The following is a 16,346-nucleotide window of genomic DNA, read 5'->3' as shown; positions in this document are numbered from 1 at the left end:
GTGTCACTTGCTTCTCTTCTGTTTTTGTTTTGCTGTGTTGTGTTTCCCAATAGGCCTGTACAATTCACCCTACAGTGCTCAGTCACATCCTGCTGCCAAGACCCAGACCTACAGACCCCTCTCCAAAAGCCACTCTGACAATGGCACCGATGCCTTTAAGGATGCTTCCTCACCCGTCCCTCCCCCACATGTTCCTCCTCCAGTCCCACCTCTGCGACCAAGAGATCGGTCTTCAACAGAAAAGTAAGGCATTTTCCCCAAAGTGTCCTCTCTTCAGCCTAGGATAACAATAAACCCACATGGCATTCAGCAGAAGAATTGCTGCCTACCTTACCGAGACAAAATATGTATATATAATCTTACTAGTAGTCTTATATGTATACTTATTAGTCAGTATGGGTGCTACGGTTGACCTTCTCTATCAAGACTGTAGTAAACACCTTCACAATCTGGGTTCATAGTAAGATAGCCACCTAAGTCAGACCTGAAGTATACTAAGTACCATCTCTCCTCTTGGATCAACAAATGCATAGAAAACAAATACAAATAAGTGGCCTCTACTCCCTTTGGCACAGCAGGTCAGAGACTGTGCAGTTACCTTTCAGTCTCCTCAGATTTGAAATATTAGGCATATTAGTGATTTAAAATTTCCCCCTGGATACGCAAAAGTGTCTTTTTGAAAACAGAGGTTATTCATAAATCATAAGTAAGGCACTGGTTAATAAGTGTCTACCTGTGACTCATTTCCACACACTAATTTTAATTTCCTCACCAAAATATTTTTATAGAAACTATTCACACAAAAATAAAAATTTATAAACATAGTTTTATTGTGCCACTTTTATTCATATGATGACTAATAATTCCACTTATAGGTAACCTTTATTGAGATCTCACTATGAGCCAAACACTAGGCGAAGCACTTTTCCTGTATTATATCACTTAATTCCGAGAACAACCCAATGAGATATGTTCTATTTTAAACCCATTTTAGAAGAAAGAAACTGTGCTTTTGAAAATTAATTTGCTCAGCTCAGCTAGTTTGTCCAAGCCAGGATTCACACCCAGCTCTGACTAAAGCCGTAGCAAGAATAAATATGAACATCAGAATTATTCAGTATTAATACTTCTTATTAAGCATCCATCTATCATACCCATCCCAGAAATATTATATTCAACACCCCACTGTACCTCTAAGAGTAACTGATAATCATATAGAGTATAAGATGTCACAAAAATAGACATACATTATGTGTGAAGAGATTCTCATTTTAATGCCAATTTCCTTATGATAAATTACATAAGTCTGATGTCTTAAATTTGAAAATAATTGTCTAGACAAAAACACAGTATCTCTGCCTAAAAACTAACCCAGATTCAGTCAGATTTAAATATCTTATTTGTCCCCTATGTCTAGCAAAAATAAATCTTTCATTAAGAAACATGATAATCCCTTAAAATTTTCTATAAGGCTTTCATATACATTGCCTCCTTTGGTGTTCAAAGTACCTCTGCTGAATATTGCTCATCAGTTTACTAGAAAGCCCAGACCTGCCCCTAATACTCCTGTCTAGTAGTGTACCTCTATGTCCAGCATGCCATGGAGTCAGAATTTCATCCCATTCCATGGTCAGAACTGCTCCCATCTTGGAGTTCCCTGATGGCTCAGCGGGTTAAGGATCTGACATTGTCACTGCTGTGGCTGTGGCTATTACTGTGGCACAGGTTCAATTCCTGTCTGAGGGTCTCCTAAGTAACATGGATGTAGCCAAAAAAAAAAAAAGAGTTACCCCCATCTATAGTCAATAGTCAGAAAATCCTTCCTCAAAAGTTAGCCACCCAAAGGAAGGCTTCTTCAGCCTCAGCTTCCTAGAAAAGCTTTACTCTTGAAGTCCCTTCTTGACTGTCTCTTGAAGGATATTATTCAGGAAAAAGAGCTGACTCCAAGGTCTCCTATGTGATGAATAGATACTAGGCTCTGGTTTTTCAAGAGTAAGATCATGGAGGGTCTTCCTGGCCACACAGCTTGCTGCAGTATATGGCAACTTGAGTGATACTTTTACACTTTTCACAGACAAACTATGATGCCACTTGCAAGGTAAACATGAACAAACATTACGTGTGCATTACTCCTTGTCACTTCAAATCAAGGATGCCAGGTCCCAGCATGGTGGGATAAACTCATGAAGCTTAATGGAGCATAACTGCCACTTAGTCTAAACACAAACACACATTGCTACCATTTGTGACCTCAGGCTTTACTAGCAGATCACTGGCTACATAGCTACAAATCCCTCATTTGAGTTATTGAGCCAGCAGGAGGACAGTCCTTGTACCAAAAGAAGAAGAAGAAGAAGAAGAAAATGTAATATGAAATAAAAGAAATGGCTTTCTTTAAATCATTTACGTAAAACAGAACATAAATGCAGCATTTTTGGCAGACTAACATTTTACCCTGCAACTTTTTTTTTTAACTCTATACTAAAATTTACTTTGGGAACAGGTAATTTGTGGTTTTATGCACCTGCTTTAAGTATAGAGAATTATTTTAATATATAATTTGTTGTTGATTTCTAGGCATGACTGGGATCCTCCAGACAGAAAAGTGGACACGAGAAAATTTCGTTCTGAGCCAAGGAGTATTTTTGAATATGAACCTGGGAAATCATCAATTCTGCAGCATGAAAGACCAGTAAGCACTTGTCATTAATCAGAATGTCAGTTTTCTAGGTCTCCTGGGTTTCCAAATAAATCGGAATTTCATATTTTTAGCAACTTTTGTATCACAAAGGTAATTTATTTCATATTACTTAGAAGTCATGTTTATTTTGTATCATGATTTGTGCATCTTGTCTCAGAATTAAAGATGCATTATCTAATATATTGTCCCTAACCAAATATAGGACTCATTCGCATGTAACTATAATGGTGCCTAATCATGACCCTGCGTTTAATAATAAAAAAAAAATAACATTCAAAAGCAACACTGAATTGCCAGTCTACATGGCTAATAAGAACACTTATTCATTGACCTCTCCAATACAAATGGACCAGGCAGTTCCATCCCTTGGTTTCCATATTGGTTTCTTAATATTTCTTTGGCTTAAAGGGAAATTTTCCAAAAGCCCTTTTTTATAGCAAGTTGTTTTAATTGATTCTTATTAAATCTCTCTCAGGTTACCAAGCCTCAAGCTTCCTGACTGACTGTCAATCTAATGGATCAAGATTATATTTAACTTTACAATATTTTTGCAATTATATAGTTTAATTACATGCAAAGGAAAAGAGATATACAGCTGAAAATAACTGCTTGCCTCGTCAAAGTGTAACTGAACAAATAGGTTCTCCTTTGGCCCGCTTTTGTTTTGATTTTCCCAGTTCTCCTTTCTGAGTCTTTTGCTTCTCTCCTAGACCAGTGCCTTCAGAATCCCTTTGCAATTCTATAATTCCTCTGTACCATTCTGTCAACACCTGCTTCTAGAGAAACAATTGATGTCATTTGCAATTTACTCATCCTTGTCTTAAAAGAATTTTAGGTGTCAGTGAATAGGATAGAGAGAGTTTTCCTTGTTAGTGCCTTTAAGAGTATACAAGAAACCACTTTGTTATATACAAGGCCAGCCCCGACATTGGATTAGAAAGCATTGCTCACCACACCCAACATGAGCATCCTTAATTTAGTTTCTAAAACCCCATATTTATGGTTATGTTCTTAAGAAACATGTTCGAAAACCTTATAATCACATAATTCATACAGGATATTTTTCTAAGCCTTCTTTGCCTTTCTTCAAATAAATCCTATCTTTTAGAGTAACAGGAGTTTACCAGGAAAACTAAAAGAAAAAAGGGAACACCACTGAATTGCAGGTTCCATTGCAAATATATAACCCATTTACTAGGTTATATGATTAAATACCAAGACCTTGGAAATTTCTAGGATGAAAGTTGAGTGGTATCACCACTGCATAAAATTGAAAGTTAGCAAAACAAGCATGTAAAATAATGAGTCTCAGATTTAAGTGTAAATAACAAAACTTTAATGATCGTTCTAACGGTGTCTGAGAATTAGGATGATGAGGGTTGTACTTGTTTTGGAATGCTTTTTGTAGCTATGGTGTCAGGAAACAGGATGGATTTGGTAACCTAACCCATCAGGATAATTTCTAGTAATTAAATGATGCAACAAAAGTTATGAAGCACCAGGTATGTGCCAGACATTGTAGTAGGTGTAAGGGACGTAGCAGTGAACAAGACACAGTCTTTACCTCAAGGAACTTGGAGTCTATCATTTAATCAATACACAGAGTAGACCCACATTTGTGTGAAGTAGATCATCTTCTGTATGGTTAAAACAGAGACACACCAAATGGATTTGCCCCTTCCAGAATTTATTCATAGACCCTGTCATTGTGGCTAAAATTCCTACTTTACTCATGTCTTTGAGCCAGAGCTTTGAAGGTTCCCAGTGTAAAAACAGCAATAATAGCAACAATAATAGCAACTGTTGGAGTGCCTCACTGAGTGCTTACTTATGTGCCAGGCCTTGTAATTAGTAATGTATGCCTTATGTAATGATCCCAACAACCCTATGAAATAGAAGTACGGTATTCCCATTTTACAGATAGAGAGACTGAGTACTTATTAAGTAACCTTGCCTGAGTTCATGTGGCTGGTTAATGCCAAGCAGACTCATGTCTGGTGCATTTATTTAATCACTACCATACTGCCACACTACCAGGATTAAAGTCAAAAGTACATTTAGCTAAAAGGCATTATCACTTTAATTAGATTATTTAGTTATTTTGCAGTATAAATTTATTTGTTCATTTATAGTATGATAGTATACTAGATTTATTTTACCAGCAACCTGATCCCTGAGTAGTTAAGCCATATGACCAGTATAGTCAACTAGCTCTAAGAAGAATGGAAAAATCTGGAGCGTGGGTATGGCTGAAGATTTGCGTGTGGATGGGTCTCTGCAGCCACAGGAAAAGAGTAGTGGAAGGAACCTAGAAACATGGAAGGAAATGAGACTGGATATGTTATGAAGAAATGGGAAAAAAATTATTTTTCTTTCCTAAGCAATTTTGCTGAGGGCCAGCCTTATGCAAAATGATTTGAACTAGTCATCTGTATCATTTTGGCCTGGCTTTGTATTACAGGACTCGTTATTTTTCCTTTCATCAACACTGAATCCATCCCAATTGCCTAAGTCAGAAACAAAGGCCCATGGGAACAGTGGTATTGCAGAGACTGGCTACATCTTGATACAGTTTGCATAAGATTTGAAGTGCCTTCAAGGGGGAGGGGCACTCAGAGAGAGAAGATGGATAACAGGTTTGCTAAATAAGAGCGACAGAAGAGCAAATGAGCAACACCTAAGAATCTAAGGATCGCAAGGTTTAAGCACTCTCAGGTCTTTTTACTCCAAGAAGGTTGTGAGCATTTCTTTGCTCCCTGCATCATCAAGTTTTGTAAATAATACACTACAGCTAGACTCTTCTCTGTTGATCTTTTGAATTCTGAAATGACTCTATCATCTGCCCAGTTTTCCCAAGGGTCATCTTGGATTCCCTCTCCCTAGTGATCTCAAAGTCCCATGCCACAGGAGAAAGGCCACTGCCACTCCTGTCTTCTGGTCCACAGTTGTCCATTGCCTGGATTAGAATGTCAGCCACTAAATGATGTTTCTAATTCTCCAATTTAATCTCCACACCACGGCTTGAGTAATCTTAGAAAACCTCCTGCTCAAAACTTTCTCCTAGCTCTCAAGTATCCTTAGAGCAGAATCCAAAAGTCCTTAACATAATATACAAAAAAGAAAACTTGTGGTCTGCCCCCCCCCCGCCCCCAGCCTCAAGTATGCTGACCTCTCCAGTCTAAAGTATCTTCCAGCCCTTCCTGCCTCACTGGCTGTGTCCCAGCTCTACAGAGGGCTCTCACTTCCTCCTCGCTGGACCTCTGCACAGGCGTTCCCTCTGGCAAGAGAGCTCTCTCCACCACCTCTTTCTTCCCATGGAAAATCCCAGCTCATCCTCCACCTATCTCACTTCCCCCTGGGCACCATCCTGACAACTGGACACTCAGGGCCAGGCATCCCCTGCTGTGAGCCACAGCTGCTGTACTGCCCATCGCCACCCTGAATTGTAATGGCCTGTTTACCTGTCTGTGTCCCTCACTAGACTTTAAGCTCCTTGAAGGCAGGGACCATGTCTGGTGCACCAGCTGAATCCTCAGCACCTAGCTCAATGCCTGGCACATGGTAGGTGTTCAGTGAGTACTCATTGAATTAATATGTAAGTGAATAAATGAAGGTTTTACACTTGCAGTTAGTGGATAAAGTTGGTGGGACTGAGTCCTTGTTCTGCTGCTTATCTCTGAAGTATATACATTTCTAATGACAAAGGCACCATGGGTCTTATCAGCACCCATGAGGGATTCCACAAACTGCTCTTAGTAACTCTGGTCCACTGATTCCATGATTCCCTAGGATATAAGGTACAGGAAAGTAAAAGTGAATACAATTTTTTGGGAGTTCCCATCATGGCACAATGGAAACAAATCCAACTAGGAACCATGAGGTTGCAGGTTCGATCCCTGGCCTTGCTCAGTGGGTTAAGGATCAGGCGTTGCCATAAGCTGTGGTGTAGGTCACAGATGTGGCTTGGATCCTGCATTGCTGTGGCTGTGGTATAGGCCAACAGCTACAGCTCTGATTGGACCCCTAGCCTGGGAACCTCCATATGCCTCGAGTGCAGCCCTGAAAAAACCAAAAAAAAAAAAAATTTGAAGTGTCGAGATATTCATCTACTCTAAATTTTAAAATTATGATTAATAGGCCTAAGGAAAGCACTTTGCAATCATCAGGAATTTATCTTAAACTGATTTGATCCACAGTTTTTTCCATGAGACAATCATACAGACTCTCTACTGAGATTATATTAATAAAAATTTTATATCCCATCTGGGTTGGCTATGCTTATAGATAACCCACATTAAAATAAAATAAATTCAATTAAGCACTTATTTAGGACCCTGTTATTATTGAAAATAGAAAATAATATTGAGATGTTACCTCTCTCTACAAGAAATAAATCCACACATAATGATACAAGTGAAAGAAACAATCACTGAAAACACTGCGCCAAGTTGAAATGAAATTTAAACCATCAGGGAAATTAAGCTTCTTTAGCAATGAAAATTGTCACTCAAATCTTAAGCTATAAAAATTTTAAGAGTTTCATCTGTTGGTTTGAAGCATAAAAAATTATCCCAACTAACAATGCACAGTGCATTTATTGAGGAATCTCAATAAATAAACATAGTAGCCAATGCCATTAAAGCTTAAAAATAATGAGCATGAGTTATAAAGAACCAAACAATGTTGGCAATTTCTTTTTGTTCAGAACAGCAAATAGAAATGCCGTGCCTACAATAAGAAGCCTGAGAGCTAGAATTTTTAACCTGAAAAGTAATGCAACACTTTCAAACTGTAGAAAACAAAACTTTAAAAACTTGGTTACCTTTAAATAAGAATCCTGTGCAATTTATAGTTTTAGGTTTCCTTAAACACTCTGCTCATGCTGACACGTTAATTGTAAGCACAGGTGTGCTGAGTTAATTGTAGGCACAGGTGTGCTGAGTTTTTCAAAGTGAGGAGACCAAAAGAGGGTAGAAAGAGGTATAGTAGTATCTCTGCTCTTTTGTTGTTGTTGTCATTTTGAGCAATTATAGTAAAAGCTAAATCAAGAGTTTCTGAGTGTTAACTTTAATTTTGAACGAGTAAAAAAACCTCTCAAGTCCAGTGGAAAATGCTGATTTAGTGAGATCATGAGTAGGTTTGCATGTATGTCTGACCATCTATATGAATATCACTGACTTTTAATTTTGTGAGGCCTCTGTGTACCTTAGAGTGACACTAGGTTGCTACATTGTAGTTTAATTGTTGCCTGACTAAAGAGATTCAAAAGGTCAACCACAGCAAAGAGAAAATTCTAGTTCAGCCACTTACCATTTCTCTACCATAGAGGCTTTGCTCAAGCATGTGCCTTTCATTATGTTTCAAAGATAGATAATCACCGAATATTATTGTTTGTGGGGTTTTCTCTTCTAATTTCTATTGGCATGGATAGTTGCCCATTGAGACAATAAACTGAAGTTTTAATCTACAAAATCGTAATTCATGGAAAATTGCCATCCTCAGGTACAGTGAAGGATAGCAGATATTCTGCTCCCTTTTCCATATTCTATCCTAGGAAGAGCTTTCTATAAATCAGGATTTAGTATATTTGTTTGTTGCACATACCATTTAAGATGGAAATCAAAGTGAAGTTGTAACCACTGGTCAAGGTACTTATTTGTTTAGTAAATTTGCTGCCCTCTACTGTTCAAGATGTTTTTAAACAAATTTGTTTCCTCGAAGATATGTTTCTCTCTCCTTAGCCAAATAAAGTATCATACGTGAAAACAGAGATTATAAAGTCAAGAATTCCTAATATCATTAAGTATGTAATATTAGAAAACGTGAAAAAGCAAAGATTCATTTTCCTGTGGAAGCAGTACTGGGCCTCTGCAGAGAGGACAAAAATACTGGAAAATTCTCTCTAATGTCAATGACCTCCCCAAATCAGCTCCAGCCAAACTATTCCATAAACTAGCTACATGCCGCAGCTATTATCTAAAAGATAATTGAGAAAAACAATATTTTAGTGCTATCAAAATCTCAATTACTGCTTTTTCACTATTGAAGCAGATATACATCAAACCAAGTTTTTAAATTAAACCGAAAAAAATGGTAAATTAGTTACCAGAATATTTTCTTTCTATCAAATTCACTGTTATATCCGAAATGTATATGTAATATGTTGACATAAATAAGAGATTATAAATCAAGATTTCTGCAACATTTCTCATGGTAATTATAGGATGTTCTCTATAACATTGTAACAGTAAAGGAGGATAATATTTTAAAAGGACAGAACAATCTCAATATTGTGCTTTACCAGACATAGGCTTTGTGACACCACCACACCTATCATTATAGTCTGTTTTTATCACTTGGGGCCCCATGGTAAACACGTCCCAAGGATACTGCATCATCTTTATCCTTATGATCACCACATATTTTGGATAATGTAGGCCCTTTCACTTTGTGTTATAATGTCTAAAACTTTTCTATCACTGCGTATAACTATTATAATCTCCTAAAATAGTGAAATAAAAAGCACATCTCTAAAAAAGACTTTGGATAGACTGATTATTAAATATAGACTGTGTCTTATTAACAAACTATTCCAAATGCAACAGGTCAATAAAATGCTTGGACAAGCTAATGTCAAAATAATGGCTTTTGTATGAATATGGTGTGTTGCCAAGCACCGTGTTACAAGGTTGTATTACAAGATTGGAGATCATTTATTCCTGAGCTGAATGCACTTACACCGTGGAGGTCCTTGAGCTCTTTAGGAATTGGAAGGGACTGATACAGATCTGCTTTGAGGCAGTGAGCACATCATAGACCTCCTGGAACATGTTCTCTCCCAGCCCAGGTGAATGGCTTTTAGGAAACTGGAGCTTTTCTTCCTCCTGGCTTAAAATACTACAGTCCAATTGCTCCATGTTTAATTAGTGTCATGTAATACATTCTCAAAGAAGTCATAACCCATAGGTAGTACTTTAAGCATCCCCTTTTAAGTGTAAAATCAATGGCATGAGTCAATCTGGTCAGGCATGTATTATTTAAAAGCATTAAGGATATCACAGGGTAAGATAAATGTTCTGTGTGTTTTTTTCTACTACTAAAGCAATTGCATATATTTTCTCAACCTTCTTATATTAACAGTACTAGTTTTTGTATCTTAAATACGACATTTGGAAACCACTGGAGGGGTGTAAGTCAACTACAAAACTTGGTTCTTTATCTAAATTAAAGTGTTAGCCAAACCAGGGTGGGATTTTGACCCGCTCTCATCCTCAACCTTGACCAACCGCAGAAATATGAAAAACCTAACCCACCCACATCCATTTCCATTTCTCTAGCTCAAGGTAGACAGGTAGGAGGTAATACTTGGAGTATCTCATAAAACATGACCTTTCTTCACTTTGTAAAGGCTCTTTGTCTTCACACATTCTTGGTAATCCAGACCATCCCTAAATTATCTGGGACCCCTGGGACATTTTAACTTTCTGGAATGTTTCCTCCTGCCTTACCTAATGTAGGACGCAAAGTGCTCTAGCTGGTGTCCTCTTGGTTCCATCAAGAATCTCTAGCTAATGAATCAGCTTTTCCTTCACCCCTTTTTCTTACAGCCCCCTCTCCCAACCACTCCGACACCTGTTCCAAGGGACCCTGGCCGGAAGCCTATTTCTATGTCACCCTACGGAGAAGTAACTGGTAGCCCCTCCCCTCCGCCCAGGACCAGCATCCCCACACCAAGCCGGTGCACCCCGGCTCTCTCTCCCATCTGGGTGAGCTCCTTCCTTCTTTACCTAATGCTGTAGGGAAGTTCAGGTGTAGCCCTTGTTCCCTAGAAGCTACGAAGATAATCAGAGGCTGGCTACTTACCACACCCCCACCTTGCTACCCTTTCTTTCTCACCCAGACCCCAGGTTCTTCATGTCAACCAACCCCTAACAGTCTCGCAGCACCTCTCACTCCGCCCCACCTTGAACTTCTTCCCCCACGTCTCTCCTTCCCTCCCCTGGGCTCTCCAGATGCCTGAACCTGAGCAAATGGTCTGCAGACTGCAGGCTTACACACAGGTCAATGAGGGCAGGGCCGATGGAGTGAATCACCCAGAAGAGCTACTTCATGACTGAGTTGAGCCTATTTTTAATACCCTGCTGTGCTATCAATGCTCATTGTCGCTGTCACAGAGAGTTTGACATAGTTTATGCATCAAGCCAAGGAGAAAACTAGAATTGATGGCAGAGGAAATAACTAGGGGCCTAAGTGATGCCATCAAAGCTCATCTTCATATCCTAATTTTACTCATTTTACTTTACTTCCTTTGTTCTCTCTGGCTGAGATTTGTTGGATGAGAGTTGATGCATGTTTGTGCGCGAATGTGTGTTTTTCATGCCTCACAGTGTTGCCCTCACTTAGCTCAGTGTGACTTTTCCTTCCCTTTTCCTTCACATCTGCTCCAGACTGATCGCATAAATCCAGATGACATAGATTTAGAAAATGAGCCCTGGTATAAATTCTTTTCAGAACTGGAGTTTGGACGCCCGGTAAGTGAGGCTAGACTATTAATCTAAAACAATTAGGAGAATGTTGTTTGATTTATAAAACATATTATCAGAAGAGATAGGTGTCATTTAGAAAACAAAAGCTGAATACTATATACATTCAAAGTACACTGAAAAGAATATATTTTATATACATAAATCTGGTACAGCTTAGCCCATATTCACTTCTCTACCAGAGTTAAACATGCTCAAATACTTCCTATGTAGTTTTCTTTACCACCAAATCTTGCATTAGGATTGCTCTTTATCTAACTGATCGCAAATTCAAAATATTGAAATAGTTTCTGTCTTAGAATAGTCAGACAATTTTCACAGATTTATAGAAAAATTATATTTGTTTACAGTCCATTTGGGTCTAGCTCAATAGAGAAAGCACCGTGGAATTTATAATAATAATAATTACTAACATGATAGCTTGCTGAGGAATCACTAAGCACCTGGAGAGTGCTGGGTTCTGTACTAATTATCTCAGTGAGTCCTCACAATGTCACACCAGGAAGAAGAAACTATAGGCCCAAGACAGTAAGTGACAGAGCCAGAAATTAAAACCAGACCTATCAAAAAATAAAAATGAACAAACAAAAAAACACCTGTGGGAAACTCCCACCAAAATATACTGCCAGAATATCCCCACTCTAAAATACCTTTTTTGTGCTTAGGAATAAACGGAAAGGGAAAGATGAAGAAACTCTGTGGACCTTGATTTCTCGTCCTGCTACAGAAAACCACCACCACATTTCTAGTCCCCAAACCACCACTACATTTCTAGTCCCCAAACCACCAACAAAGGTGCACATTATGAGAACTGCTTAATCTATTGCAATGAAGAGTCAACCCAAGCTTCAAATCACAATTTCCTTTATTAACTCAAGTTTTATTAGGGAACTGTATCTACCAATAACATCTGATGTCAGTCGGTTACATAGTTTTTAATCCTCTCACTGGTGCTTCTGAATTCTAAACACTAAAAGAACATACTGAATACATTGCACAACAATTTTATTAAAGATCAAGAGTACAATCTTTCTTTTATCACATCATATACTGATTTATGAACTCTTATACTAACCATATATTATATACCAGGTGATAATAGTAGTTAATCCCTCTTGTTCATTAAAATGCAATCTAACTCATTAGATTATAAAGGATCTAAAATGGCTAGATTCATTACATCTTACTGAACTGGATCAAAAGGGACTGTAAATTAATATAATTTTCTTAGAATTTCTATAACTAATAGGAAGAATCTTTTACCTATTTTGTAGCCAGGTATTCACATAAATGCATTTTATTTTAAAGAAAAAAATTCCCTAGCTTTGCTTTATAAATATTGCTATTGTTGATTAGACAGTTTATAGGGACACAGCCAATTTCTATTCTGAGCCTCAATTATCAGCATTTTTCCACAATCATTTTCAGCCACACATGGAAACTCACCAGCATGCTACCCACCTGCTCCTTCAATGTTTCTTTAATATACCTTGCATTCCTCTGTGGCAAGAGACTAGGAGTTCTAATTTTGATTTGATGAAATGAGTTTATAAATATACTAATCGAATCACTAGTAATTTTGCCCAGTGCTTGAGAATATTTACAAACATGGCACTTTTTCCCTCCCGGGCTACCCCCATTTTGCTCCATTCATGTCCCTCTTTATGTGTATCTGATGCTGTCAGCACTCAATTTCTAACTGTTGTCACCTTTTCCACATGTCCATTCCTTGCTGCCATTGATTCTCCTCCATTCCATCTCTACACTTCCGCTTATGTGGTGCATCTCCACCCAGCCTCCTAAAAAGGCTCTGGACTATGTTCAAGATCATTCTTCTGGTGTTTCCAATGAGGTAAAAACAAATTATTCTCTTTTTCAGATTTCTCTCTTTAGGACCTGTTACTGTGATTCTGAACATCCGTGTTTTACAATTCACTACAGTGTCTAAGCAGTTTTTGAAAATCTAAACTTGCATCATTGTGTTGTATGCAGTATCATTGCCTGGACATTAATTATACCAAAGTAGTTGGCTCCTTCTGAAATGTAGGTGAAGACTCATTCCAAATCATTACTTCCAGGCAAACTATTCGATGCATCCTGGTATCCAGGAGTGTGACAATCAAAAAGCAAAAGTGGTAGTGTTGATGCATATATTTGATTAGACAAGTAAAAGACTACTAGGTGTCTCCTCAGAGCCATTTTGTCACCATTCTTGGAGGTATAGAATGACAGTTTAGATTCTCAGATAATCAAATTTTTATGCCCCACATATTCTTAAATTTTAATTCTTTCATTTTCCTAAATAAATTTGTGGATTTTGGCATCAGATAAAAGTCAAGAATAGGACTGACAAATAACTGGCACACATGTCACAACTTCCCAGATCCACCTCCTTGACAGACATTACTAATCCTTCTCAATATGGTAATCCAGGCAGCCACTATAATAGATTATCCCTGGCACATGAGATGAATACATTTTTTCCATCTCTGTTTAGGAATGTTCATGACAATCTGCTAGGTTAAAAAAATATATATATGCCTGGCAATGTAAAGTGTTATTTGAACTAGTCAAAGAGAATATGAAAAAGGCAGAATCAATGCAGAGTTGAAAACTTTTTGTCCCGCTCGCTGCAAAGAAAGATAAAATTATTTTGGAAAGCAGATTTAGGACTCATTAGTAGACACAAACAAAAGTGACAGTTGTTCTAAACATCAGCTGTTTAAAAAAGACTTCCTGTGGGAATTCGTAGAAGCATCTAGGATGGGAGCAAAGGGAATAAACTTGTTTTTTGCAGTCATTTTTACACAGTAGTTTCTCTGTGGTTCTAAATAAACAAAAACACTTAATAAATATCTTATTTTCATTGAAAGGTCTTCCTCAGTTAAATATGTGCAACTAGAAAATAAAACTAGTAGGATGCCTATGCTGCAGGATGTACTACTGACATGGTAGTGACAACTGGAATTGCAGGCACAGTCTCAGGAGAAATACCCAACTTTCTAGACTTGCATTTTGCAATTCCAAATTATTTCCCTAGAGGTATGCATCAGAGTGCATGTTAAAGCAGAGAAGGGTTGATTATTTATATACTAAATAAAAAGTAAAATAGAGTAACCAGGAACATTCTGAGCTATTGAATCCAAACATTTCTAAAGGTTTATTTGCTATAGAAAGGCATGTAATCTGAAGAAAATCAAATACAAGAAGCAATTCTATTCTGGGTGCCATGCTCCCTCCACATTGGGAGAAAGGGTATCATTTCAACATATGAACAGCCAGATAATTTACTTTGGGATACAATTTGGTCAGATATTTTTAGGATTTTTTTTAGACAGTTCATTGAGACGTGAAATGGAATTTAGAGATTGCCATGTCTAACTCAGTCAAGAAAAGTAGAGTCCAACCATTTTAAGAAGTCCACAATCAGATGGTAGCGTGGTGGCAAATTCAAAATAAAACACAGCTCTCTTAACCTTCATTTCAGTGCTATTTCCTTTATACCATACTTCTTAGCACTTCCAAGAGATGTATTTAAAGCTCAAATCCTTTAGAAACAAATTATTTTCTTAATACTATTCCTTAACTATTGATTTCTGTGAAAAAAAGTTCCCATAGTGAATATTACACAATAATCCTTGAGATAAAAATAGTTGGGTATTCCTTAACTATTGATTTCTGTGAAAAAAGTTCCTATGGTGAATATTACACAATAATCCTTGGGATAAAAATAATAGAAATTTAATTCTATGCATTCTATAAAGTTACCATAGCGGTAAAAAAAAAAAAATCACATAAAAAAGCACTTTGCTAATGGTTAAACTGATTTTTCATTACTTCTTTGAGATCAAGGAGAGGATGTTATATGTTCTGATAGCATATTAACTATGTTATTAATGTCACATCAGAGTTTTTCAGAGTGTTAAAAATACTCTAATAAGGTACTAGATTCTGTCTCTAATAACCTTATGTGAAACATTTCTGGTAAAATTTGTAATTGATTAGACATTATCTAAGTTTATGCCACAAATAACATACTTTTTAATTCATAAATATAAGTGAGAGACTGGCATTAATAAAGGACAATTAAGGACTTTTAAGCGAAGTTTAATAGCGTGATCCCTTAGCAGAAAGAGCAATTCAGTGTCCATACTTCATTAAAATGACCTTCATTTAGGTTGCTAAAATAATGGTAATATGCAAATACTCAGTAGACTATAATAGGTCAAATAGATAACTCCTTTCTAGAGGCAATTTTCCATTTCAGAATGTGTACCATTCATATAATTATCACACAAGGTTTTCTCATAGTCATCTATTTATTGTTTCCTTATAATTTAATACTGAACTTTTTCCTCTGAACACATATAACAATACTGGTTTCAGTTTATTTTAGATTATGGAAACCAGCACAAGGAGGAATAATTGTATTTTATTAGCCTAAGTTTAAAACACAATTAACTTATCAATATTGAGCTTTCACTTCTTACACTATGCTCTATTTCACATTACAGTATTATTTAGGCTCATCTCAAGCTGGTGATTCAAAATTTCTGATCACTCTAGGGCCATTCTAAGAGTGTTCCAAAGTAGACACTTTTCGAAGGCCAGCTGTGGTTTGTGGCTTGGTGTCTCATGAAAGATGTGATCCACACAGATGCCAAGGCTCAGAGGCTCTTTGGTGTGGCTCTTCTGCAAACATGTGGAATTAATATTTCTAAATCAGAATATAATTATCTGGTTTTATTTATTGTTTGCCTTCCTTCTTATTTAGTATTTATCTTTCCACCTTTCCAGTGTCCAATTCAGAGTTCAGCAAGTTAAAACAGTCATGTAAACGTATCCCATTAGCAGGCCAATTTTTTTCCTATCTTTACATTTTGAAAATTTCAGATTCTAAACATTTTATAGGAACTAAAGTATTATAGTATGATTTTTTTCTGTCTAAAAAGAAGGAGGAACATTCTCTTGCAGAGAGATGCCTTTGCTTCTGGTCAATTCCCTTCCCACTCAGTAAGATGGATTTAAATGAAAATATAGTTAATAGAAGCAATTTTAGAGTTATGCATAAGGGGGATTGTCAGACTGATCTACATAAAGAA

The 16,346-nt window shown here is 37.1% G+C and overlaps 1 protein-coding gene across 19 annotated transcripts in view; it reads left to right on the top strand.

The window, feature by feature from the left end:
- Window positions 1-16,346, top strand: part of SORBS2 (sorbin and SH3 domain containing 2) — a 208,128-nt gene that overhangs the window by 146,965 nt on the left and 44,817 nt on the right. For 8 of the 19 annotated variants that reach the window (XM_047772400.1, XM_047772385.1, XM_047772384.1 and 5 more), the window contains 5 exons: window positions 54-243; window positions 2,578-2,692; window positions 10,309-10,467; window positions 11,149-11,232; window positions 13,040-13,096. In XM_047772400.1, coding sequence (XP_047628356.1) covers window positions 54-243; window positions 2,578-2,692; window positions 10,309-10,467; window positions 11,149-11,232; window positions 13,040-13,096 — 605 coding nt within the window. The remainder of the gene's footprint in view (window positions 1-53; window positions 244-2,577; window positions 2,693-10,308; window positions 10,468-11,148; window positions 11,233-13,039; window positions 13,097-16,346) is intronic. The other 11 variants (XM_047772398.1, XM_047772404.1, XM_047772403.1 and 8 more) reach the window with 4 other exon arrangements.

This window comes from Phacochoerus africanus, chromosome 3, assembly GCF_016906955.1.
Source record: "Phacochoerus africanus isolate WHEZ1 chromosome 3, ROS_Pafr_v1, whole genome shotgun sequence".
Classification (NCBI taxonomy): domain Eukaryota; kingdom Metazoa; phylum Chordata; class Mammalia; order Artiodactyla; family Suidae; genus Phacochoerus; species Phacochoerus africanus.
Note: the sequence above shows the minus strand (reverse complement) of the source record. Positions and strands in the feature narration are given on the sequence as shown.